The sequence below is a fragment of the Martes martes genome (genome assembly GCF_963455335.1).
Source record: "Martes martes genome assembly, chromosome: 7".
NCBI classification, from domain to species: domain Eukaryota; kingdom Metazoa; phylum Chordata; class Mammalia; order Carnivora; family Mustelidae; genus Martes; species Martes martes.
This window is the reverse complement of record NC_137894.1, coordinates 30,084,065-30,109,357: the sequence shown is the minus strand read 5'-3', so window position 1 is coordinate 30,109,357 and position 25,293 is coordinate 30,084,065. Positions and strand designations below refer to the sequence as shown.

General features: G+C 40.8%; 1 protein-coding gene across 3 annotated transcripts in view; it reads right to left on the bottom strand.

Moving 5' to 3' along the window:
* The window catches only part of PTPN9 (protein tyrosine phosphatase non-receptor type 9), an 83,819-nt gene that overhangs the window by 35,842 nt on the left and 22,684 nt on the right, over nucleotides 1-25,293 (bottom strand). For all 3 annotated transcript variants that reach the window (XM_080807566.1, XM_080807568.1, XM_080807567.1), the window contains exons 2-4: nucleotides 8,344-8,487; nucleotides 5,675-5,764; nucleotides 4,828-4,952 (exon numbers count right to left, since the gene is read on the bottom strand). In XM_080807566.1, coding sequence (XP_080663692.1) covers nucleotides 4,828-4,952; nucleotides 5,675-5,764; nucleotides 8,344-8,487 — 359 coding nt within the window. The remainder of the gene's footprint in view (nucleotides 1-4,827; nucleotides 4,953-5,674; nucleotides 5,765-8,343; nucleotides 8,488-25,293) is intronic.

Genomic DNA, 25,293 nt, shown 5'->3' with positions numbered 1-25,293 from the left:
AGACAACAACTGGAATGCCCTTGGGTCCCAGAAAGAAGAGGGTGGTTGCCAGGGGAACCAACCTTGTGCTTACAGAGGGTTGGTACTTTCACCCCACACGGCCTCCCCTCCCCCACCTCCAGGAAAGAGAAAGGGACTAGAGATTGAGTTCAATCTCAAATGGCCAATGATTTAGTCAATCATGCTCACGTAATGAAGCATCCATAAAAACCCGAAAAGATAGGGTTTGGAGCTCTCAGATGGAGGTAGTGAAAGAGGGCCCTCTCAGAAAAGGCATGGAAGCTCTAGGGCTCTTTCTCCATACCTTTTCTTATGCATCCCTTCCATCTAGCTATTTTGAATTATGTTCTTTTATAATAAATTGGTAACCTCGTAAGTAAAATGTTTCTCTGAGTTCTGTGAGCCACTGTAGTAAATTTCACTGTACCCAAGTCGGGAAACTTCAATCTATATAGCCCGTTGATAAAAAGCACAGGTGACAAACTGAACTTGCTACTGGCATCTGTGTGTGGGAGTTGGGGTTAGACGGGACTAGTCTTATAGGATTGAAAACCTTTAACCTGTGGGATCTATCAGGCAGTGTCAGAATTGAGCTGGACTGTAAAACAGAGTTGGTGTCAGAGAACTGACTAGAGGTGTGGCCAAAAAAACCCCACATGTTGGAACTGGAATTATGCTTACTGATGTGTATTTATCAAGTGCCAAACTCCTAGATTGAGAATATTCCAGAACATCTAGGTTATCAAAATTTGAACTGTTTCCTCCCAGGTTTCTGAATCTGCCTATCCAAACTTCCTAACATTTCATCTTCAACTCAAAAGCTTCCTCTTCCATGAAGACCTCCCTGATAACCATGATCAAAATGTACTGCTATCCTAAAGTCCCTTGTAGCCCCATAAATCTTCCTGTGGGATTTCATTGTGGTTCTTAAAGCATTTCAACTTTGTTTTGTTTTCGTTGTTTTAAAGATTTTATTTAATTTATTAATTTATTTATTTGAGAGAGAGACAGAGACAGAAAGAACACAAGTGCAGGGAGGGGCAAAGGGAGAGGGAGATCATGATCTGACCTGAAGTTAGACACTTAACCAACTGAGCCCCCCAGGTGCCCCAAAGCACTTCAACTCTGTATAGCCATCTGATTCTCTCCTGGGAGCAAAAACGTGTTTTGTTCATCTCATTACTCCCAACAGTCCCTAGCACAATCCTTGCAAATAGGTACATGATAAATGGTTACTGAATAGAATTCAGTGGGACGGGAAGCCCACTGCTAAGAAAATACTTCAGACCTGTGGCAAACTATGAAACAAATTCTAAGCTCAATGATGGTGAATGTAACTCTTAGGACTTGGAGGAAGAGAAACCCATACATGGTCTTAGGAAAGCATCTAGAGGGAGCCTGGCTGGCTCAGTCGGTTAATCGTCTGTCTTAGGCTCAGGTCCTCATCCTGGGGTCCTGGGATGGAATCCCGTATCAGGCTCCCTGCTCAAAATGGAGGGGGGGGCTGCCTCTCTCTCTGCCTGCCTCTTCTTCTGTCTGCTGCTCCCCCTGCTTGTGCTCTCTCTTTTCTCTGTCAAATACATGAATAAAATCTTTTTAAAGGGGTGGGGGGAATCCTGAGGTTAAGAGCTTGTGAAGAGGGGCACCTGGGTGGCTCAGTCAGATAAGCACCTGACTCTTGATTTTGGCTCAGGTTATATCTCACGGTCATGAGATCTAGCCTTGTGTTGAGCTCCCTGCTGGGTGTCGAGCCTGCTTAAGATTCCCTCTCCCTCTCCCTCTGCCCCTCTCTGGCTGCACATGGGCTCTCTCTAAAAACAAAAATAAACAAACTAAAAACATGTGAAGATATGAAAAGTATTCTTCATAGGGTGCCTGGGTGACTCAGTCATTAGGCGTTTGCCTTTGGCTCAGGTTATGATCCCAGGGTCCTGGGATCAAGCCCCACATCGGGCTCTCTGCTCAGCAGGAAGCCTGCTTCTTCCTCTCCCACTCCCCCTGCTTGTGTTTCCTCTCTTGCTGTGTCTCTCTGTCAAATAAATAAATAACATCTTTAAAAAAAAAAAAAAAAAGTATCCCTCAGTTGAATCTCCTTAACTGCCTAAAGGCTTCCACCAAGCCAGATCCTTACCTATTTCAATCTGCATGCCTAAAAGATCATTAGGAATAAATTTTTCATTTGGATTACTCACAGATGATAGCAATAGCTTTCCTACCTACTTAAAATTAGAAAATTTTTTGGCACAAAAGAATCCTGAAATCAGAGATCTCAATGTTATTTTGTATCCTAAATTTTTGGCATGGTGGAAGTACCCATCCATGAAGTAGCAATTTAAAAATCTCTAATTCTGGGATACACGCAAGTTTTCCAGCAGTTTCTGAGTTTCAAATGGTCTCGACAGGTTATAGTTAATACTAAATCTTGACTCCTTTTTTCATGATTCCAGAGAGACTACGATTCACCAAGATCAAAGATGGTGTTACAAGAGTAGCGCAATTACTGAGTAGACTATCCAGGTCTAGTGGCTTCCCATTTCTCCACAAGGTCATCAAGGGCCAAATTCAAAGATTTTCCCCTCACAGCACCAGCCTATGGCAGAGGACTGAAACAAAGAGAAGTCAGTGCCAAGGGAAACAGAATTTAATAAAAAGAGGCTACAGTTAGTAATGATGCAGATTCTATATTCCTAAAAATTGCTCATCCTGTAAAGGCACATGAAATAAATACAAATGTGGTAGGATCTTTGTTTTTCTGGGTACAGAATATGAGGTTTACAATGACAGCTAATTCCTTACCAAGAATAATTGTTTTCCTACTGACTTTGATTTCCTGAGCTGGATGCTACCTGGGAACACCAAGATGTTTAAACCACAGTCCCTGACATTTGTTTCAAAATAATTGAGGGTAGAGGGTGGTGAAAGGCTATCAATGAAACAAGATTGGTTATAGATCACTCTGAAGACAGATGATGTGTGAAAGTCTATGATACCATTTCCATGCCAACCACAGAGATCTGAGGATTTTCTATTATATAATATGAAAGAGAAGGTTCCTTGCCCTCAAAAAGCTTACAATCTAGTAGTAAACATAGAAAACAATAGTATAAGATAAATTACATCATAAACCTGTGTAAAATTCAATACAAAATAATTGGTATTATTAATAACCAATAACCAGGTTGGGGCACCTGGGTGGCTTAGTCAGTTAAGCATCTGCCTTTGGCTCAGGTCATGATCTCAGGGTCCTAAGACAGAGCCCTGTGTTGGGCTCCCTGCTCAGCGGGGAGTGTGCTTCTCCCTCTGCCCCTTCCCAGCTACTCATGCTCTCAGTGAGAGTTAACATACGAAATAAAGAATTTCCACTCACTAGTGAGAATATTTTGCTTAGAGAAAATGTTTCATGTTTATTTATCTTACATGCACCTTCTGAATAATGAGGAGTCACTAAGGGTTTTTAAGAAAAGGGTGATCATCATGAAAACAGTTTTAAGTATGTTTACCTGTGTGGTCTTCCTGTGGGATCACATGGATTGGAAAGAGCAAACTTTGGCCACCGCCATACCTACAGGAGTGCTCTGACTATAAGCTGCCCATGAAGGAAGGCCAGTGAATTTTCTGATAAAGGAGTCTTTCATTTATTTCTCTTGAGCTAAAGCATTTCAAAGGAACCTATGTTCTGGAAATTACGCCTGAAGACCAATCACAGGAAAGAATTGAGAAATTTCACACTTCTGACTGGGCAGTACAGTGACTCTGAAACCACTGGTCCTCTCTCCTTACCTTAGTAAACTTCTCTTTTTCAGAATAGTGCTATGTGTGGTTAGCACAAAAGCAGAAGCTAAATACCATGAAGTAACATTAACAAGGCAGTAACAAGTGAATCAGACAGAGAGGCCCACTTCAGACAACCATTTGGCTGTCCGCATCCTCTAAGTCCAAGGTGTGACTGAAGTTGTGCATAGATGTCTTTCACTATCTTAGGTTTCAGCCCTCAATTCATCACTTCTAGCCCAGAGGATTAGCCAATGACATCCAGCACAACAACAAACTGCAAATGGCATTCACCAGGGAAAAAAAGAAGTACAGCAAAAGGACAACATAGTAGGGTACAATTAGCTCTGGCCAAGAGCAAAGAAACTAGGATCCTAGCCCTAACCCGACTGCGATGAGATGCGATGATTATAAACGAGTCACGTAACTTCTTGGGGCTTCGGTTTCTTTGCCTAAAATAGTCAAATTACCAATTACCTTGGAAAGGGAAGGAGAAATGACCTGAGCTGATTCTTTTTGCTCCTGAACCTGTTCATAAAGATGATTTTGCTTAACTTTGTACTTTTGGACTCTTCTCTCCTGAATGCTGATTCTCAAAATCCTGAGCTAAATGGCATTATTCCTGTTTTACAAAGAAAGTGAGGCCCCAGATTGTTTTGAAAATCAATATTCAAAAAAAAGAAAGAAAGAAAGAAAGAAAAGAAAAGAAAATCAATATTCAGGGCAAATGAGCAGCAGGTCAACCCAAGTCATTTCCCCTTCACAGTCTCTCAATAACTAATTCTCACAATAAGGATAACTAGTTAGTTGGCTTTCTCAGCTTTTATAATCCTAAAATAGAGCCAAGCGGGTAAAAATACAAAGAATACCCTCGATCTGGATAGTACCTGGAAACATGCCAAGCCCTTAAGGACATGGAATGTTTTCCATTTACAGCACTTCCCAGGGCACATTCTAGGAGCACAGTGAAGGTACTATTGAGTTAATCAACTTAGTCAAGGACTATCACTGCCCCATCTGGATACGGATCAACTAAAAGATAATCTTCATGCTCACCTATCCACAGCTCTGTCTAGCAAGTAAAACAGAGCCTGAAGTACCACATGTTGGACTGACTTGTGGGGGTGATGCAATCTGGCAGTGAAGAGGGCAATGGAGGCTCCTGTTGGGTCCCGAACATTCTAGAAGCAAATAAAATGAGAAATATTTAGAAACTAAATAGAAATTCACAACAATCAATAATAATAATCAATAAGGCTTCTTATATCCTAGTCAAAAATTTCATATGAAGAGAAGAGATGCTGGCAATACTTCTCTGACTTGCATCAGTTATTCCAGGAAGAGAAGAATATTTATTTCATCCCATGCCTGATTCTTAGCAGCCCCTGGATCTTATTTGTGTGATAGGGAAAAACTATATTCCCTTAACTTGTCAATGGCAGAGAGATTAAAGGATGATCTACACTGGCTGCCTAGCTAATTTCCCCAATAGGATAGCAAAAGAAACACACATCAGGGGAAAACCACAGAATACAACCATGGTTTCCATGCTCTGCCTTAAAAGTACCATTGTATACTTATTCAAAAGGCTGTGATCTCTAGGTGGAGAGAGCTTGAATCCAGTAAGGATGGGCCTCTGAACCACTGTGTACCCACCCAAAGACCTCAACTAACTGTAATGGACCAATGAAGAAACTCTGCTTGACCTACTGCACAAATGATTCTCAGTAATTCCACTTGTCACTAGGATTGTTTTGTGCAAACTGCACAGCTGCTTCATGTTTGCTCCTGAATGTTGAGACTTTCACACTCAGGAAAACATATCTAGGAGCAAAATCCAAAGAGGACAACAGCTACAAAAGGAAGTAATGAGACCCTACAAAAAGGGTTCATAAAGACTCACTAAGATGGTGAATTTCCCACTAAGGATCTCAGAACGGAGAGGTTCCTCATGAGGTTTCAGCTTCACAATGCCTTCCTTCCTTCGTGTTTCCTAAGAATAAAGCACAGCAATATGAAAATACTATATATCCAGGACAGCTTTATGTAAACATCAAATCTCAGAGATAAGGGACTTTAGAAGTCAACTAATTGACTCACAAATTCCTTTGTAACACCCTTTAGGCCAACTGAGTGTTATCTGAATTTTCCTCCAATGCCACCTTATCAGCCTCTTACGTATGATATTTTCCTTTAAATTAGTGTCAATCCTGGTGCGCCTGGGTGGCTCAGTGTGTTAAGCCTCTGCCTTCAGCTCAGGTCATGATCCCAGAGTCCTGGGATTGAGCCCCACATCGGGCTCTCTGCTCAGCGGGGAGCCTGCTTCCCCCCCCACCCCGCCACCGCCTGCCTCTCTGCCTACTGTGATCTCTGTCAAATAAATAAATAAAATCTTTTTTTAAATAAATAAATAAATTAGTGCCGATCCTAACCCCAAAGACCAACTAAAATGTATTGTTAGAGTGCAGGGTCAAAGTTCCTAAACATACACCAGCAGTGATAATGCAGCAAGATATTAAATATGCACCCCAAAAATGTCTGGAAACAGACATCCTCACACATCCTTGCCATTAGTCCCCTTGATAGGTTCTCCAGCAAGACCTACCATGACCTCATTTTTCTTATCTCCACAGCAAGATTCTTTAAGCTCATCCTCAGTTTCATTATACTCAGTCTGCTACATTCTCATTGTCCCCAATCTAACTACTGCACCGAGAGCTGCCGCTCCATGGCCAGGACCTTTCTTCCTGTCAGTGAACCTAGCAGGCATTTCAGCTGTCCTTTTACATGACAAGGTTGACCACTCACCTTCCATTTCCCCCGAGACAGTCTTTATCAGAGACAGAAAATACTCTCTCAGTTCTCCTATTTCTTCAACTACTGCGCTAAGTCTCCTTTTTTTTTTTTTTTTAAAGAGAGAGTGATGCGGGAGGGACAGGGAGTGACACGGGGCCTGAGATCATGACCTGAGTTGGACACTTAACACACTGAGCCACCTAGGTGCCCCTTGTGGGGTTTTTTGTTCATTTGCATTCATTTACTCACTCAGTTCATTCACTGGCTCATTCATTTATTCTGCAAATATCTGTAGAATTATTATGTGCCAGGCACTGAGCTAAGTGCAAGGAACACATTAGTGAACAGAACACACCAGGTCTTTGTTTATATTCTTGCCCAATCCATCCCTAAAATCAAATTCAAATGCCTTCAGAGGCAGGGCAACAAGTGAAGACAGTATTTGTACTAGGATTACAGGAGAGTACATGGCCTACCTAAAGCACTCAAGTTCAACTTTTAAGATAATACTGAACCAAAGATAGCAAAAAGTCTGAGGTGACATTCAGCCCTACATATCTTCTCCTCACACTTTTCCTGGAATGACCTCACCTTTTCTCATGGCTCCAATATTCAGCTCTACTTTGGTCACTCAAAATTTCTACTTCTGGTCCAGATTTCTTTTCTGAATCCCATTCCAACTTCTTGGAGAACATGTCTATTTGGGTATACCAATGACACTTCAGACTTAACACGACCAAACCGAATTCATGACCCTGTCTCCCCACACACCTGCACTATTTCAGTGTCCACTAAAATTAGTGAATGCTACTACCATTTATCCTGCCACCCAAGTTAAAGACCTGGGACATTTGACTCTTCTTTCCTTATACGTCAGTTTAAGCAATCCTGTTTTACCAATTTCATTTCTAGGATCTGCCCATTTTTTCCTCTATCTCCGCTGACACTACACTTAATGACACCAAAATTGTTTCACTCCCTGTAAATACAATGGCCTTCTATTGGTCTGTTTCCAGTAGAGCCCTTCTGACCCATTCTCTAACGCACTTGAGAAAATAGTTCCAGAATGCAAATCTGATCAACTTATTCTGCTGTATTTAACTTTCATTGAATTTCTCTGCCCCCCACCAAAAAAAAAAAAAAAGATACTCTATGATCTGGCCTTGTTTACTTTCGCTGCTCAATCTCTTGACATGTCCCCTCTGAGCATTTCTGCTCAGCTCAATTTCTCTACTATCAACTAGGAATCTAACTTGCTATTCTCTCTGCCATATTCCCCTATCTGCCCAATTCTTACTCCATTCTTCAGATCTTAATTTAGAAATACATTCCTTCAAGAAGGCTTCTTTGACCCTTCTAAGTAAATGTGCATCCGCACAACCAAGTAGTGCCCTATCATAACTTTCTATAACTGTGTGTCTACTTTTTCTTTCTAAATAATAATCTCTGCACCTGGAACATAGTACATACATAATAAACATCTGTTGAAAAAATGAGTTAATATTATAGGAGATGACCCACAAGATAGGCATAAGTGAGCTTTTAGTCCTGAACTAATCCTGGCATACCTTATCCTCCTTTTTCAATTTAGAGAGATTCTATATCTCTTTAGGATTTTCTGACTTCAAGGTAGGGCACCTAGATACTGACCTGCTTTTTTTTTATGAGAGTGGGCAGAAGACTCAGAGAACCACGTTGTGTAGCGTGTGGCACAGAAAACAGCAACAGAGAGAGCCCAACTGCCACAGTGCCAGTACCTCCCCCCAAGCTACGTACTCTGTAAGAGTGGAACAACTCTATGGCGCGTAGCACATCAAACTTCCGGGCCATGAGGAACTTGACAGCCACATTCCAAGAGAGGGGGGAAACATTGTACTGAACTGTCCACTTGTTAATCTCTTCAAGAAACTGCTTGGTTGCCTGTTTGACAAAAAAAATAAAGAAAATTTAGTTATTAGGGAACATATTTATGGAAACAACAAACAAGCAAGAAAAAATATCATCCTTTCCTCAAGCAAGACTGAACCCAATGTTTCCTACAGGGAGCAAGGAAAGATAAAAGCTGGAAAACAGGTCTGAAAGCAGAAATAGTTAAAATTCATACTATGCAATGAAGCCAGAAGCCAGAGCCAGGTTCAGACAGCAGGGCTTAGCACAGGGATGCATGAAGAAAAAATGAGGGGGAAGACCAAGGCACCCAAATGGAATGCAAATGACTGGCCCCAAAGCAAAAAACCCTGCAGTTTGGTTGTTTTTTGTTGTCTTTTTTTTGGAAGATAAAAGAAGGTGGATGGGCCCCTAGAAGGGATATTGCATAAGGTGCATGATAGTACAGCAACCGCAGCTGCTGTTTTGGGTCCCAACAAGCCAACTGGATACAGAAAAACCATCAGAAAATGGTTTTGGCTTTGGAATTAGCAATACTATTTGAGAGCAGCAAAGCTATTAAGAATTTAACAAATCAAAAGGCCAAATGTTCTTTGCACTGACTGACTCCACAGGACCTCTTCATGTTTCACATGGCAGCCCAAAAACCAAACACGAGTGCCCAGAGGCACTAATAGCCCCTCTGGATGGTGGTTGCTGGGGGAGGGGTGGAGGACCTCATATTGGTGGAGAGAAGTAGAAAATTTTCATTTTCACTGTCTGATCCCAAGCTGGCAAGATGCCTGTTTTTAGAATTGTCCCTATCTCTTGATTAACCCATGTCCTTCTATCCCCTTTCAACTATTTCTCTTTACATTTATAACCAGTTTCTGCTCCAGCCAAACTACTCTTCTGTTTCTTCAGTTTTTGAATAGGATTTACATCAGGATTTTTTTTAAGACTTTTTATTTTTTTACGTAATCTTTACACCCAGTGTGGAGCTCAAACTCATAACCCCGGGACCAAAAGTTACACACTTCACCGACTGAGCCAGCCAAGCACCACTACATTGGGATTTTTTTTTTTTTTAAGATTTTTTATTTATTTGACAGACAGAGATCACAAGTAGGCAGAAAGGCAGGCAGAGAGCGAGGAAGGGAAGCAGGCTCCCTGCTGAGCAGAGAGCCCGATGCAGGGCTCGATCCCACGACCCTGGGATCATGCCCTGAGCCGAAGGCAGAGGCTTTAACCCACTGAGCCACCCAGGCGCCCATACATTGGGATTTTTTGCATGTATATTCTCAATTGCTTAACACTTTCTACGTGGCTATCTGGTCCCTTCCACCCAGAAACTTTTCTCACATGTTGGTCCAAAATGTGACCAACTCAAGAACTCTGAAACGTAATTGATCAACCAATCAACCCACAGTTAAGATGTATGTATGTATGTATTTAAAGACTGTACTTATTTATTTGACAGAGAAAGTGAGCATAAGCAGGGGAAGTGGCAGCCTGAAGGAGAGGGAGAAGCAGGTTCCCGGCTAAACAGGAAGCCCAATGTGCTGCAGGGGCTCTATCCCAGGACCCCAGGATCACGACATGAGCTAAAGGCAGATGCTTAACTCGGTGAGCCACCCAGGTGCCCCATTAAGATGTATTTATTTTATTTTTTTTTTAAAGATTTTATTTATTTGACAGAGAGTGAGAGAGAAGGAGAGAGAGAGAACAAGCAGGGGGAATGGCAAGCAGAGATAGAGAGAGAGAAGCAGACTCCTGCTGAGCAAGGAGCCCAATGCGGGGCTTGATCCCAGGACCCTGGGACCATGACCTGGGCTGAAGGCAGCCGCTTAACTGACTGAGCCACCCAGGCGCCCCAATTAAGATGTATTTATTAGGGGCACCTAGGTGGCTCAGTGGGTTAAGCCTCTGCCTTCGGCTCAGGTCATGATCTCAGGGTCGTGGGATTGAGTCCCACATCAGGCTCTCTGCTCAGCAGGGAGCCTGCTTCCCCCCCTCTCTCTGCCTGTCTCTCTGCCAACTTATGATCTCAAATAAATAAATAAAATCTTTTTTAAAAAGATATATTTATTAAACTATTACATATTTATTAACTACTTTTTAATATCTGTGCTAAGAAATACAAAGAATGCAAAAATAAGGTTTGCTTTAAAAGGTGTGATACTGGGGCACCTGGGTGGTTCAGTCATTAAACGTCTGCCTTTGGCTCAGGTCATGATCCCAGCGTCCTGGGATTGAGCCCCATATGGGCTCCCTGCTCAGCGGGGAGCCTGCCTCTCCCTCACTTCTCGCTCTTTCTCTGTCATAAAAAAATAAAATCTTATTTAAAAAAAAAAAAGGTATGATACCAACCTACTATGTGGCCATGGACAAGGTAACTCTCTCTTCATGTCTAATTTTTCAACTGAAGAACAAGGGGAGGGATACGTGAGTGGCTCACTTGGTTAAGCATCTGCCTTCATCTCGGGTCCTGGAATGGAGGCCCAGGTCAGGTTCCCTGCTCAGTGGGGAGTCTGCTTCTCCCTCTCCCTTTGTCACTCTCCCACCACTCATGCTCTCTCTCTCAAATGAATAAATAAAATCTTAAATAAGGAAGGAAGGGAGGGAGGGAAGAAAGAAGGGGAAAGAGAGAAAGACAAGGGGAGAGAGGGTAACAAGCAATTGACCTACTTCAGAATCTTGGCAACAGGTCCTACCCTGCAAATACAATTCAAATTGCTACGTAGTATTTAAACAACTAGCAAATCAGAGTCCCAGGAATACCTCAGAAGAGAGCACCTGATTTGTTCCCCAATTTCTAGGAAAGAAAAAAGATACTTTATAAACCAGAGTAAAATCTAAGAGGCCTAACTGCACCTGAGCTTTAGAACCTTCCAACTGAGGCAATATAACTTACACCTCTGGAAAAGAAGAGAACCAGCAAATCTGATCAGGCAAGCACATAAAAAAAGCCAAGAAATAAAGGTCATGATGAAAAGCTTTCAGATGATCACTTTGGCCCAGAACCAGTTTAAGTCTGACCAGAGCAATGAATCCCGGAGAAGACAACAGGACAAACTTAGAATGCTCCACCAGAAAACAGTTTGAGTTGCCTCTATGGGGTGAGTGGCCAGCATCAGAATGAGGAAAGACGGAAGGGAAAAGAAGAGAAGTGGGCACAGAAAGATCCCAGAAACAAAACTTCAGCCAGCCCAGAAGGGCCCCAGGAGATTCTATAAAGAGTTATTTGTTTTTTAATTAACATATCATCTTTAAATCTGGTCCTCTCCTGGGCCTGGCTGAAGCTGCCTATAGAATAAAACACTACGTAAGAGCAGAACATACTTTTCCCCCTTTCTAAAAAAATAATAAACAGACAAATCAATATGCAGTTAGGAGGGGGAAATATAGTTAAATAGCTGGGGGGTGATATGAACTCTTAACACATCCAATTACTAAGATTTTTCATTTTTCATAAATTAGCCATGCCTCAATAAGAGACTTGCAAATTTCACACACTTCCTTCAAAGTAGGTACATATTTTCTTCCTTCTTATTAAACTCAGCTCCTTCAAAGTTCTTAATGTCCCAAGGGCTGTTGCCTTGAGCTGACCTCTGTCCCCTGCTGGTCAGGATGTTATTCTTGGCTTTAAGCACGGGAACAATTCCTCCTGATATGGCCTGACTAGGCCTTGCATGAAGAAAGTCCAGTGTACTATAAACAGTGATGTGATATTTACAAATGCACATATACACACACAGCGTCTGTTATGTTCAGCCTCAGATTCACCATCCTGTATCCCTAGCCCTCTTGAGGAAGAGACAAATCTCTTAAAGAAGTCAGAAAAGATGACCTGAGCTTCAACAGCCTTTCTCTAGAAAGTTAGTAAGATTGCCTCCTCTGTTTACATATGAATTCAGCACAAGCACTAAGTATAGACCAATTTGTGGTCCTATTGGTACCAGAGAAACAAGTCCCAGCAATTTTAATGAGCAAAACACTCTTCATAAGAGATAATCGAAATTCCTGAAATTAATATTGTGTTATTTCCTGGTGAACAGAGTGAGCCAAAAGATGAGTCACAGCTTATAAAATACTTCAACTCAAGGTCAGTGGTTTGAATCTATCTAGGTTTATGAATTAACTGTAAGTTGTTAACACCTGGCAGCTAAGGCATGATCACAGTTCAAACAGCTTTGGTCTTCCTTTGGGAAAAAGGTCTGAACTAAAGTACACAAAAACTAACATTACCACTTACAACCTTCTTCAACCCACTTTTCAGGTACAGGTAAGATCTGTTTCAGCACTGGGGCACCTGTGTGGCTCAGTCGGTTAAGCGTCTGCCTTCCGCTGGGGTCATGATCCCAGGGTCCTGGGATAGAGCCCTGTATCCGGCTCCCAGCTTGGTGGGAGGCCTGCTTCTCCCTCTCCTGCTCCCCCTGCTTGTGTTCCCTCTCTCTTTCTCTCTCTCTGTCAAATAAAATAAATAAGTAAAATCTTTTAAAAATTCCAAAAAAAAAAAAAAAGATTTGTTTCAGCATTGTCAAAAGCTTACTATAATTACATACTATTCCCACAATCATGTTTAAATAGATAAAAACAAGTTTTTTGACTACAGCCATAAGGATAAAAAGATACTTGAGAACATGCTATAAAATGGCTGAGATATTGGTCAATTAAGTGGATTGTAACCTAGACACTATCCACCAAATATGTTACTGGAAAGAACAAAATCAAAAGTCTTCATGTTACCTCAAATTTCCAAGAGCATGAGATTATGGTTTTGAGATGAGCTCTAGGCAAAGGGCTAGCCAACCAAAAGATCAAGAAAAAGGTGTTGGCATACTCGGTTCCACAACATCTTAAATCTCTGTGTTCCAACACAAATGGGAGAGAATGAAGAGCCAGACCTATAACAAACCTAATTTGAAAGAAAGAGAAAACGTGTGCCTCCTGAAATATCAGCCACAGAACCACCAAAAGAATAAATCTACTAGTCTAGTGGGTTTGGGGGTCAGAAAGAACCCATCCTCTCATTCATCCCTGTGTATTTGGGCAAGTATTTTAACCTCTCTGAGCCTCAATGTCCTCATCTGTAAAGATACAGCTTGAATGAGACAACAGATAGAAAAGCAACACAGTATCTGGCAAGTAGTAGGGAGTCTCTGAATGGATGCTCATTCTCTTTTTCTTTACTACAGTCGTTTTACATTAAAATTTATTTCAATAGTTAAGAGTTCTGCAGATTCAAGTGATCTGTTTCTCTTTAGCCTTTACCAATTCAATCTCTTTAATCCACTTTATCCAAAAGCATAAATTTAAATTAGAAACCTCCAATATGTGTTCAACTGCAAGACAAAGTCTCTAAAGGAACAACTTCTTCTCATTCAGGGGTCTGCACAATACAGAAGAAGCTGGGTCGGGAAGTATTTATACCACCCCCCGCCCCCATCTCTAAATCCTTTTGTCCCTACTTTCAGACTCCAGTGGCAGCTCTGGGGATTAACACTGCCATTCCAAGCATTAAACTGACTAGAGGCCATTTCTTGTTAAAATAAAGGAACAACTTAGTGCAGGACACACACCATGCAAAAAATGCAGCTACCCTGCACTGAATACCTGAATAAGGACAGTGATTCAATAGAAGACTCTGCGACTGCCTGTTACCTCCAACATGTTTTTGATGTTACCTCTGTATTTCATCAAATACGCTTTTTTCTCATTAGGATTAGTGACAGACGCATTATAAACTATCTTTATCTTATGCCTGTTTTCCTATCTTTCCTTCATTGCAAACAGTTGTATTTCATTTTTTCTTTAAATATTTTATTTATTTGATGGGGAGAGAGAGAGAGAAAGAGCGAGCGAGTGAGCATGTGCACAGGAGCAGGGGGAGTGGCAGGCAGAGGGAGAGGGAGAGAGAAAAGCAGGCTCCGCACTAAGCAGGAAGCCCAATGCGGGGCTCAACTGGGATCATGACCTGAGCTAAAGGGCAGACACTTAACTGAGCCAACCAGGCGCCCCACGACTGTTGTTTATTGTTAAGCCTAAACTCTTTAATTCATATCAATCTGCTGGGAAACAGAATCTGAGCTGAAACACAGTAGCTTGCTACCATGAAGCAAGGTGATATTTGTTCCATCCATTTCTAAACTAAAAACTATAACCTTTCCATTAGTCCTTTGTTATTGTGCCAAATATGGAAATAAATCAAGTTCCTTTCAATTAATATTTACGTATTATCTCAAATATCTTCACTTTAACAGGAAAGATTTGCCTTCCCTTAAAATCTAATTTTGGGGCACTTGGGTGGCTCAGTCAGTTAAGTGTCTGCCTTCGGCTTGAGTAGTGATCTCAGGGTCCTGGGATCCAGCCCCACATGGGGCTAGCTGCTCTCCTCACCACTTGTGCAGGGGATGGGGGGGTCGGGAGGGGAATTACATTTTTTTTTAAAGATTTTATTTATTCATTAGAGAGAGAGAGAAACAAGCAGTGGGGAGGGACAGAGAGAAAACGAAGCAGACTCCCCGCTGAGCAGGAAGCCCAACTTGAGGCTGGATCCAAGGACCTGGAGATCATGACCCAAACTGAGGGCAGATGCTCAACCAACTAAGCAACCCAGTAATTGTAAAATTACAAGAAAATGTAATTTTAGAAGAGCCAATGCTTTCCTTTTTCTAAATATTAATTCCAGTATAATTAACATAGTGTTAGGTTAGTTTCAGACGTATGATATACTGATTCAATTCTATATATTATTACTCAGAGCTCATCAAGATAAGTTCACTCTGAGCTAATGCTTTCTTCTAAAATTTATTTACCTAGAGGCACCTGGATGGCTCAGTTATTACGCGTCTGCCTGAGGATCAGGTCATGATCCCAGAGTCCTGGAATCTAGACACCCCCCCCAACCCGGTCGGGCTCCCTGCTCAGCGGGGAGCCTGCTTCTCCCTCTCCCACTCTCCCTGCTTGTATTCCCTCTCTCACTGTCTCTCTCTCTCTGTCAAATAAATAAATAAAATGTTTAAAATAAATAAAATAAAATTTATTTATTTTAGAGAGAGCACACCCAAGTTGGGGGAGGGAGAGAGGAAGAGACTCTTCAAGCAGACTCCCTGCTGAGCATGGAGCCCATCACCAATGGGGGTGTAAGGGGGCAAGGAATCTCACAACCCAGGAGATCATGACCTGAGCCAAAACCAAGAGTCCAATGCTTAACTGCCTGAGCCACCCAGGCACCTGGAGCCAGTGCTTTCTTAAATAGGATTTTACTGCATCTGGGAAGGAAAAAGTTTTAAGAAAAATTTCTGCTTTGATCATATTTTAAAACAAAGTAATAAAGGAAATTTGCAAAAAAAGGGAAAATGTTATCCATGATCCCATCATCTTATACAGTTGTTTTCATATTTTTAATAATTTAAAGATTAATGTAGGGACGCCTGGATGGCTCAGTTGGTTGAGCCGCTGCCTTCGGCTCAGGTCATGATCCCGGGTCCTGGGATCGAGTTCCGCATCGGGCTCCTTGCTCGGCGGGGAGCCTGCTTCTTTCACTGCCTCTGCCTGCTTGTGTGTACTCTCTCTCTCTCTCTCTCTCTCTGGCAAATAAATAAAATCTTTAAAAAAAAATTAATGTCAACAGAAAAAAACCAATAAATATATAATTTTCTAAATACACATTCCACAACCTTCACTCCCCCACAGACACAACTCTTGGGGAGTGGGAAAAAGAAAGAGGGACTATTCAAGTGTATATTGTTCTAGTTGAGGGACTCCTGGCCTCTCTGGCAAGCCGCCATAACTAGCAGAAATAGTATTCCCTTCAAGGCTACCGAACAGTAGAGCTCTTTCAGGCAGGCAGTCATGTAGTCAAGCAAACATTCAAAAGTATTTGCTGAGGACCTACTCTGTGCTAAGCAGTATAGTAGCTGTACAGGAGACACAATTTAGAGAGATAAAGACCCTATTCTGAGCAGTTTACAGTCACTTAAATATGGAGACAGATTATAAATAGTCATTGTCATATAATTCTATACATTCTAGGACATATCTACAGAGTGCTATGGAATTCAAACTATCTCTAGGACAATATATGTATTTTTTTAACCTTTTCAGAGGTGTGCCTTGAAGGGTGAGTAGGAATTTGCCAGAAGGACACAAGCATTCTAGTTGGAGAAAATAAAACGTGCAGAGACAGAGTCTCTAGAAATAATAGGAATTATTGGGGACACAGTATAGCTGGTGTGTCCTGTTTGTATGACAGAGAATGGAGGAAAGGAGCTGACTTGGAGACTAAGCCACAATTGGAAGGCTCTCATATACTGTTCTCCAGATTCCAGGCACATGAAGGAGTCAAGACATGAAGGAGTTAAGAGATATCGTTAAGAAAGGGCAGAGATGATAACTTTGGTCCTCCTGCCCGCCCCCCACAGAATTGTTAGCAGTAGGAAAGCCAAACTGGAAAAGGAAAATCTAGCAGCAGGGAAGCAAGTTCTGTGAAGGCAGGAATCATTGTCTATTTTATTCACTAGTTCCTAGCACTATGCCTGGCACAAATAAACATCTCTAATAACATCTCCTAACAAATATGTTTGACAAGTGAATGAAGAACAGAATTCTGAAGAACATTAACATTGAAGAAAGAGGAGGAAGAACCAAGAAACTTTTCAGATTTACGTTTAAAAATACCAGTGATTACCTCTGAAACCAGTAATACATTATATGTTACCTGATTTTAAACTTTTTTAAAAAAAAAGATTTTAAGGATCACAAGTAGGCAGAGAGGCAGGCAGAGAGAAGGGTGGGGGTGGGGGAGCAAGCTCCCTGCTGACCAGAGAGCCCGATGCAGGGCTCGATCCTAGAACCCTGAGACCATGACCTGGGCCAAAGGCAGAGGCTTAACCCACTGAGCCACCCAGGCGCCCCTGTTAACTGTATTTAAATAAAAACTTTTAAAAATTAAAAAATACCAATGACCACTGAGTATCAAAGAAATGTAAATTATTATTTTTTAAAAGATTTTATTTTTATTAATTTGATAGTGAGATAAGGAGAGAGCACAAGCTGGGTGGAGAAGGAGAAGCAGGCTCCCCACTGAGCAAGGAGCACTATGTGGGACTCATCCCAGGATCCAGGGATCATGACCTGAGGGGATCACCACCTGAGGGGATCACTACAACCTGAGCCTAAGGCTCTCAAAACACTGAGCCACCCAGGTGCCCAAAGAAATGTAAATTAAAAAACAAGAGGGGATCCTGGGTGGCTCAGTCCTTAAGCATCTGCCTTCAGCTCAGATCATGATCCCACGGTCCTTCGATGAGCCCCACTTCAAGCTCCCTGCTTGGTGCAAAGCCTGCTTCTCCCACTCCCACTCCCCCTGCTTGTGTTCCCTCTCTTGCTGTGTGTCTCTCTCTCTCTGTCAAATCAATAAAATCTTTTAAATAATTAAAAATAAAATAAAAAACAAGAGTTATCAAATATCCACTATTTTTAAAAAAATACCAACAGACTCAGATTAGTTTTAAATAATGTTCTCTTGGGGCGCCTGGGTGGCTCAGTGGGTTAAAGCCTCTGCCTTTTGCTCAGGTCATGATCTCAGGGTCTTGGGATCAAGCCCCGCATCGGGCTCTCTGCTCAGTGGGGAGCCTGCTTTCTCCTCTCTCTCTCTCTCTCTCTCTCTCTCTCTGCCTGCCTCTCTGCCTACTTGTGATCTCTGTCAAATAAATAAAACCTTTAAAAATAAATAAATAAATAAATAAATAAAGTTCTCTTAAACCTTCGTGGGACAAATAGCTCTCATGTTACATAAAGTGCAGTATAATAGAGGAAATACATATCATAACCAAAGAAGGCATATCCCAGGAATGAAAAGGCAATTTAACATCAAGAGATCGATCAAAGCAATTTTCATATTAGCAGATACTAAAGGAGAAACAGTATATAACCTTCTCAACAGATGATGAAAATGATGGGATAAAATTCAACACCTCTTTATGATTTTACTCTTTAATGTAGCAAACTAGGAATAGAGGGAATTACCTTAATTTGGTAAGGGTTATCTAATGGAAACTTAAGCAATCATCACATTTAATAATGAAACATTAGAAGTATTTTTTTTTTCTGTTAAAGATTGAAAGACCAGGAGGCTGTGTACCTATCCCTACTATGCAACATTGTACAGAAGGTCATATGCTGCAACTAAGACAAAAAGAAATCTGGTGCATAAATAGAGGAATGTTAAAGAACAGAATAAAATTCAAAAATAAGCCTATATATATATATATGATATATAATATATATATTTATATACATATATAAATATAAAAATCCTATATATAGGATCCTATATATATTTATATACATATATATATAAATATAAAAATCCTATATATATAGAATCCTATATATATAGGATTTTTTAATTCTATCCTTTGTATACATATGATAAAGTAATATGCTGATTAATTAAAAGTATATTTTTAAAAAACACGTTATATAAATTTGTTCATTTAGATGCATAAAATACTTAAAGAAGGATACACAAAAACCTAATAATATTGATCACCTCTGGAGAGAGGAACTGAATTGAAGCTGGGATACAGGCTAGAAAAATAGAAACATTCATGTCTTTTCAATTTTAAGTCATGTCCATGCATAATCAAGTCAAAAGCTAAATAAAATGTATAGATTTAAAAAGACATATGTTAAAAAGATGCCGTTTGTCTACCAATTAACAAAAAAAAAAAAGGACTGAAACCACAGTATTAGGCAATAATTTGGGAAACAGGTGAATACAATGTAGCAACTATATAAAATTCATGCTACTTCTTTGTAACAATTTGACACTGACCAAGCAGTTTTAAAAGTGCAAACACAGGGGCACCTGGGTGGCTCAGTGGGTTAAAGCCTCTGCCCTCAGCTCAGGTCATGGTCCCTGGGTCCTGGGATTCTCTGCTCAGTGGGAAGCCTGCTTCCCTTCCTTTCTCTCTGCCTGCCTCTCTGCCTACTTGTGATCTCTGTCTGTCAAATAAATAAATAAAAATTTAAAAAAAAAAAAGTGCAAACACAGGGCACCTGGGTGGCTCAGTGGGTTAAGCCTCTGCCTTCAGCTCGGGTCATGATCCCGGGGTCCTGGGATAGTGCCGGGTTCTCCGCTCGGCAGGGAGCCTACTTCGCCCTCTCTCTCTGCCTGCCTCTCTGCCTACTTGTGATTTCTGTCTGTCAAATAAATAAATAAAAATCTTAAAAAAATAAAATAAAAGTGCAAACCCAATGACCCTCACCGCCCTCTCCAGGAATCTAGTGAACAGAAATATAAGCATGAGGTACAAGGCAGACAAACGTACATACACAGGTATGGGTTCATGTTTCTAGTATTTTGCCATTAGAAACAATGTTGCAATGAATACTGGATATCTGGATATTCACTGTAGCTTTTTTCTTCTTTTAAGATTTATTTATAAGAGAGAGAACATGAGCAGAGGGGAAGGACAGAGGGAAAGAGACAAAATCCTCAAGCAGACTCCCTTGATGAACAGGGAGCCTGACCTGAACAGAAATCAAGAGTTCGCCACCCAAATCTACTGAGTCACCCAGGCACCTCTGTAGCATTGTTTCTAATGATAAAATGTTAGAAATAACCTAAATGACCAATAATAAATAAGAAAATGTCCATGTAATAGACCACTACGCAGCTAAAACATGTTTTCTTGTTTTTTTGTTTTTTGTTAAAAACACTAAGACAGGGCGCCTGGGGTGGCTCAGTGGGTTAAAGCCTCTGCCTTCGACTCAGGTCTTTATCCCCGGGTGCTGGGATCAAGCCCCGCATTGGGCTCTCTGCTCCGCGAGGAGCCTGCTTCCTCCTCTCTCTCTGCCTGCTTCTCTGCCTACTTGTGATCTCTGTCTGTCAAATAAATAAATAAAATATTTTAAAAAATAAACAAATTAAAAATTAAAAAATAAAAACACTAATACACTCCAATATGGCATTAATCTGTAAAATACTGAAACAAAACCTTTTGTTTCCACATTTTTAAATTTTCTTCTAGAAGAAATAAAATGGAAAAATATACATGAATTTCAACTTCAATCCAAATTAGTTCTATTTGCTTAAATTACTATCAATATACTTAAATTATACTATAATTACTACTACCACTAAAAACTTTCTAAAAATGAAAAAAAAAATCAAAATCTTCATGGATAGCCCTCCAAATTTCTAACCAAAAAAAAAAAAAAGCTGGAAATTAAAACCAAATCTGTACAGCCATTTCTAACTGTAAATGGTTCTCATCTTAATGGTAATAACTGACTTTTTCATTGATTTTCCTTTTAAAAATTTTTTAATTCCAATTAACATTGTTATGTTAGTTTCAGGTGTATTATATAGTGATTCAATTCCATGTTACTCAGCGTTCTTCATGATAAGTGTACTCTTAATCCCCATCACCTAGGTCACCCACCCCCTCATCCACCTCCCCCCTGGTAACCATCTATTTGTTCTCTATAGTTCTGAGTCTGGTTTTGGGGGGTTTTTTGTTTTGTTTTGTTTGTCTCTCTTTTTTCTTTTTTTGCCTCTGTTTGTTTCTTAAATTCCAAATATGAGTGAAATTATATGGTATTTGTCTTTCTCTGACTGCCTTATTTCACTTAGCATTATAATTCACATATACCATATAACTCTCTAGATCCATTCATGTTGCTGCAAATGCCAAGATTTCATTCTTTTTTATGTCTGAATAATATTCCTCTGTGTGTGTGTGTGTGTGTGTGTGTGTGCACACGCATGCATCTTTATCCATTCATCAACTGATGGACACTTGGACTGATTCCATATCTTGACTATTGTAAATAATGCTGCAATAACCATAAGGGTAACATTTATTCCTTTGAATCAGTGTTTTTATAGGCTCTGGGTAAATACCCAGTAATGCAATAAGTGGATCACAGGGTAGTTCTGTATTATTTTATTTATTTATTTTATTTTATTTGAGTGAGCAAGCAAGCACAGAGGGGGGTGGGGGTAGACAACACTGGGTAAGGGGGAGCTCTATCCCAGAATCATGACCTGAGTCAAAGGCTTAACCCTCTGAACCACCCAGGCTTCCCTATGGTATCCATGTACTACGAGAGATATAAAATCTGTATAAAACCTCTTTCCTTTACGCATGAAGAGACCAAGTGAACGTCAAACTTAAAGCCACAAATCCATTCAAAAATACTAAGGCCAGGGACATCTGGCTGGCTCAGTAGGTCAAGCATGTGACTCTTGATCTTAGGGTTGAGCTGGAGCTCCACACTGGGTGCAGAGATTACTTAAAAACAAACAAATAAATAAAATGAAATTACAGTTTCCTTAAAAAAATGCTAAAGCCAGGGGCGCCTGGGTGGCTCAGTGGGTTAAAGCCTCTGCCTTAGGTTCAGGTCACAATCCCAGGTCCTGGGATCGAGCCCTGCATTGGGCTCTCTGCTCGGCAGAAGCCTGCTTCCTCCTCTCTCTGCCTGCCTCTCTGCCTACTCGTGATCTCTGTCAAATAAATAAATACAATCTTTAAAAAAAAAAATGCTAAAGGCATGAAGAAAGGCCTAACACCAACCTCTTGATGAAAAAAAATGGGAATGGTACTAAAACTCCAAACTCTTCCATCTACTACATTGAGCACTGTCTAAGAACCAAAAAGAAAAAAAGCTAAATGCTATTCAAGGACTAACATCACACCAGGAACTGGACAGCAGGAAACTCAAAGTAGGGCTGACCAAGTTTTAAGCTCCCACAAGAGTTCAAAGCTTCAGGAAATACAGAAGGGCCAGAGTTAATTGAGCTAGTAAACGTGAAAATCTCCCCAGTGTTCAAAACTTCCTAACAAGTGGAGTGAAGGGCTAGGGTTTATCAGCACTCCAACAGTGAAGTGTGAAGGCCCCAGATCAGAAAAAGCCAGTTTTCAATTGAGAAGCAAAAGATGTTCTATTCCTTTCAAAATGCGATTTCTGTCTCTGCTGGCTCATGATTCCCATCCACATGTAAAAGAGCATTTATCACTTATTACAGTAAAGAAAACAATTTAAATCCATTCACTTCTTGCTTCTCTCAGTTCACATAGGCCAAAGAGTATGGTCCAGCAAGAAATAACAAAGGTACCACCCAGGTGTGACACATTTAACATGCACCAAAGAAGGAAATGTACCAAACCACACTGAACAGCCTTGGCAAACTAAGTATTATTAACCACATGAAGAAAGCATACAGAGCTTATGCGCCCAAAGTCACTCAATCAATAAATGACAGAGCTAAGGTGTTTAGGTTTGAATCGAAGTCTTTTCAAATCCTATAGTCTTACCACACACTAGAGAAATACAAGACACATATCATTCATCTAGTCAGATAATATATATGTCATATGTTTGCCCAGCCACAAAATTACTCTGGAAGGATATGTAAGAAACCATTGGTCATCTCTGTGGGGGAAAAATACCTTACTCTGCCCTTCAAGATCCTTCTAGATGGACATAGAATCAAATTGACATTAGACAGATTAATAGGAGAAAATAAAATTTAATTAAGTATGTATGGGGAATCCACAGAGACAAGAAATTCCAAAGGCAATGAGACAACACGAAGTTTACAGGGGCTAAAAGGAGAGGGATAGGTCTGAGGATACAAAGGGGAAGAAAGCCATTAGCAGGAAGGCGAAAAGAGATATTGTGAAAAACAAAGGTTGCCCTATTATGCAGAAAAGTTTCTTAGGTAAAGGGGAGCCTGTGTTAATAGCTCTCTTCCTCGTTTAGGCTATTCTTTCCAATGTAAATTTAGGCAGCAGAGGACCGGGAAGAGAGCCTTTCCTGCATCCATTGGGTTTTGATTACTTTAAACCCAAAATAACGCTCTTGCCAAAGTGGTCTCTCTTGGAGCAGCCTGTATCTCAAAGAGCTAGGTGGCTGACAGACATGGCAAGAGAAGGGAATATTTACCATTTTCTCTTCTGCACCTTTTTAAGTTTAAATCATGTGGTTTCATTTACTAAAAAAAAACCCTAAAATGTATTAATTTTATACAGCTTTTAACTAAAATATATATAATAGGGATATTTGAACATAATGCTTTAAGAAGTATTTTAAACTATGCCACCCAATGGTAAGTTTGTTGATAGTCTTCATACCAGGGCAAAAAAGAATGAGTTAGGGAGCTCTACAAAGGGATAAACGATTAGAGCTGCTTTTAGGAACTCCTAGCCCTAAACACGGGGATGCTCCCAAGTACTGCAGGAACTGTGCCACGCTCACTTTCTTGCTGGAGGCATTTGTGAAAAGCATGTTTAGTAAACACAAACTGGCATCTCTCCTCTCAGGCTTAAAAACCTGACTCTCCAGATAAGTTATCAAAGAGGACAAAGAACTCTCAGAGACAATGGAGGAAATGATTCAACAAGAAAGCAAGGAAGTAAACATTTCTAAATTGTCTTAAGAGAAAATTCACATGAAGAAGTTGAGGGGTAGAAGACTATAACACAGAGGAGAAAAAGAAGAAAACAGAAATCTGGAGAATAAACAGAAAGCTCCTCACCATCCGCAAAAGCACAATCATCCAGGTTCCCAGATGGAGTCAAGGGGAATAGCGGGGGGAGGGGAGGAATAGTTGGTCATTCTCCATAAAGAAAACGGGAAGGCAGCTTGCCAGCTGCTACCCATTCCGGTTAATGAAGGAGCGAACTTAACAATCAGAAGAAGGTGCCTGAGTGGCTCAGTCCGTTAAGCGTCTGCCTTCAGCTCAGGTCGTGATCTTGGGCTCGCTGCTCCCTCCCGCCTCCCCGTCTCCTGTACCTCTGCGCAAGTGAGTGCTCTCTCTCAAATAAAATCTTTAAAAAATAAACAACCAAAAGAAACCTGAAAGCCATTCTACGAGAAAGAAATTCTAAAAAATCTAAAGGACATGGAGGACCCGCTGGGTCAGGGAGGCATTTGGTAACAATGTTTATCTCCTTTTCCAATTGATAGTTGAGCAATTTTTTTTTAAAGACTTTATTTATTTATTTAACAGGCAGAGATCACAAGTAGGCAGAGAGGAGGGCAGAGAGAGAGAGAGAAGCAGGCTCCTCGCCGAGCGGAGAGCCCGATGCGGGGCTCAATCCCAGGACCCTGGGACCATGACCTGAGCGGAAGGCAGAAGCTCAACCCACTGAGCCACCCAGGTGCCCCTCTAAATCCAATTTTTAAAAATTTATTATTTATTTATTTATTTATTTATTTGTCAGAGAGAGAGAGAGAGAGCGTGCAAGAGCAAGCACAAGCAGAGGGAGCAGCAGGCAGAGGGAGAAGCAGACTCCCTGCTGAGCAAGGAGCCCAATATGGGACTTGATCCCAGGAACCTGAGATCATGACCTGAGCTGAAGGCAGATGCATACACGATTGAGAGTCCCTAAATCTTGTTCTTTATCCTGGAAGTTTTTCCTGCCTTCCAGCCAGGCACACAGTGTAAAAGCTTATGCTGTTATCTTATCTGCTCCCATTACACTATAAGCTTAGGGAAGTGCAGGGACTCCGTCTTCCAAGCTCACAACTGCACATTCAACACCAAGCACAGTGCTTGCCACCATTCGGAGGAGTAAACGTATAAAAGATTATACAGAGTGCTGTTCACAGGGAGTAGGAAGAATATGTTTCGCTGAACACTTGCCAAGCTGATTATGAGAGCTCAAACTGAAAACAGAGGAAAGGAGAAACATCCCAGGATAAAATGGGACCAAAAAATCAGGAATGATAAGAGGAGAAAAGCAATAGAGGTGACTGTGAAGTCAAAAAAGAAAATATCCAAGAATTAAGTTGCCAACATTGTAAGACATCTATAACAGAGATATGCAAAATAAAGTTTAC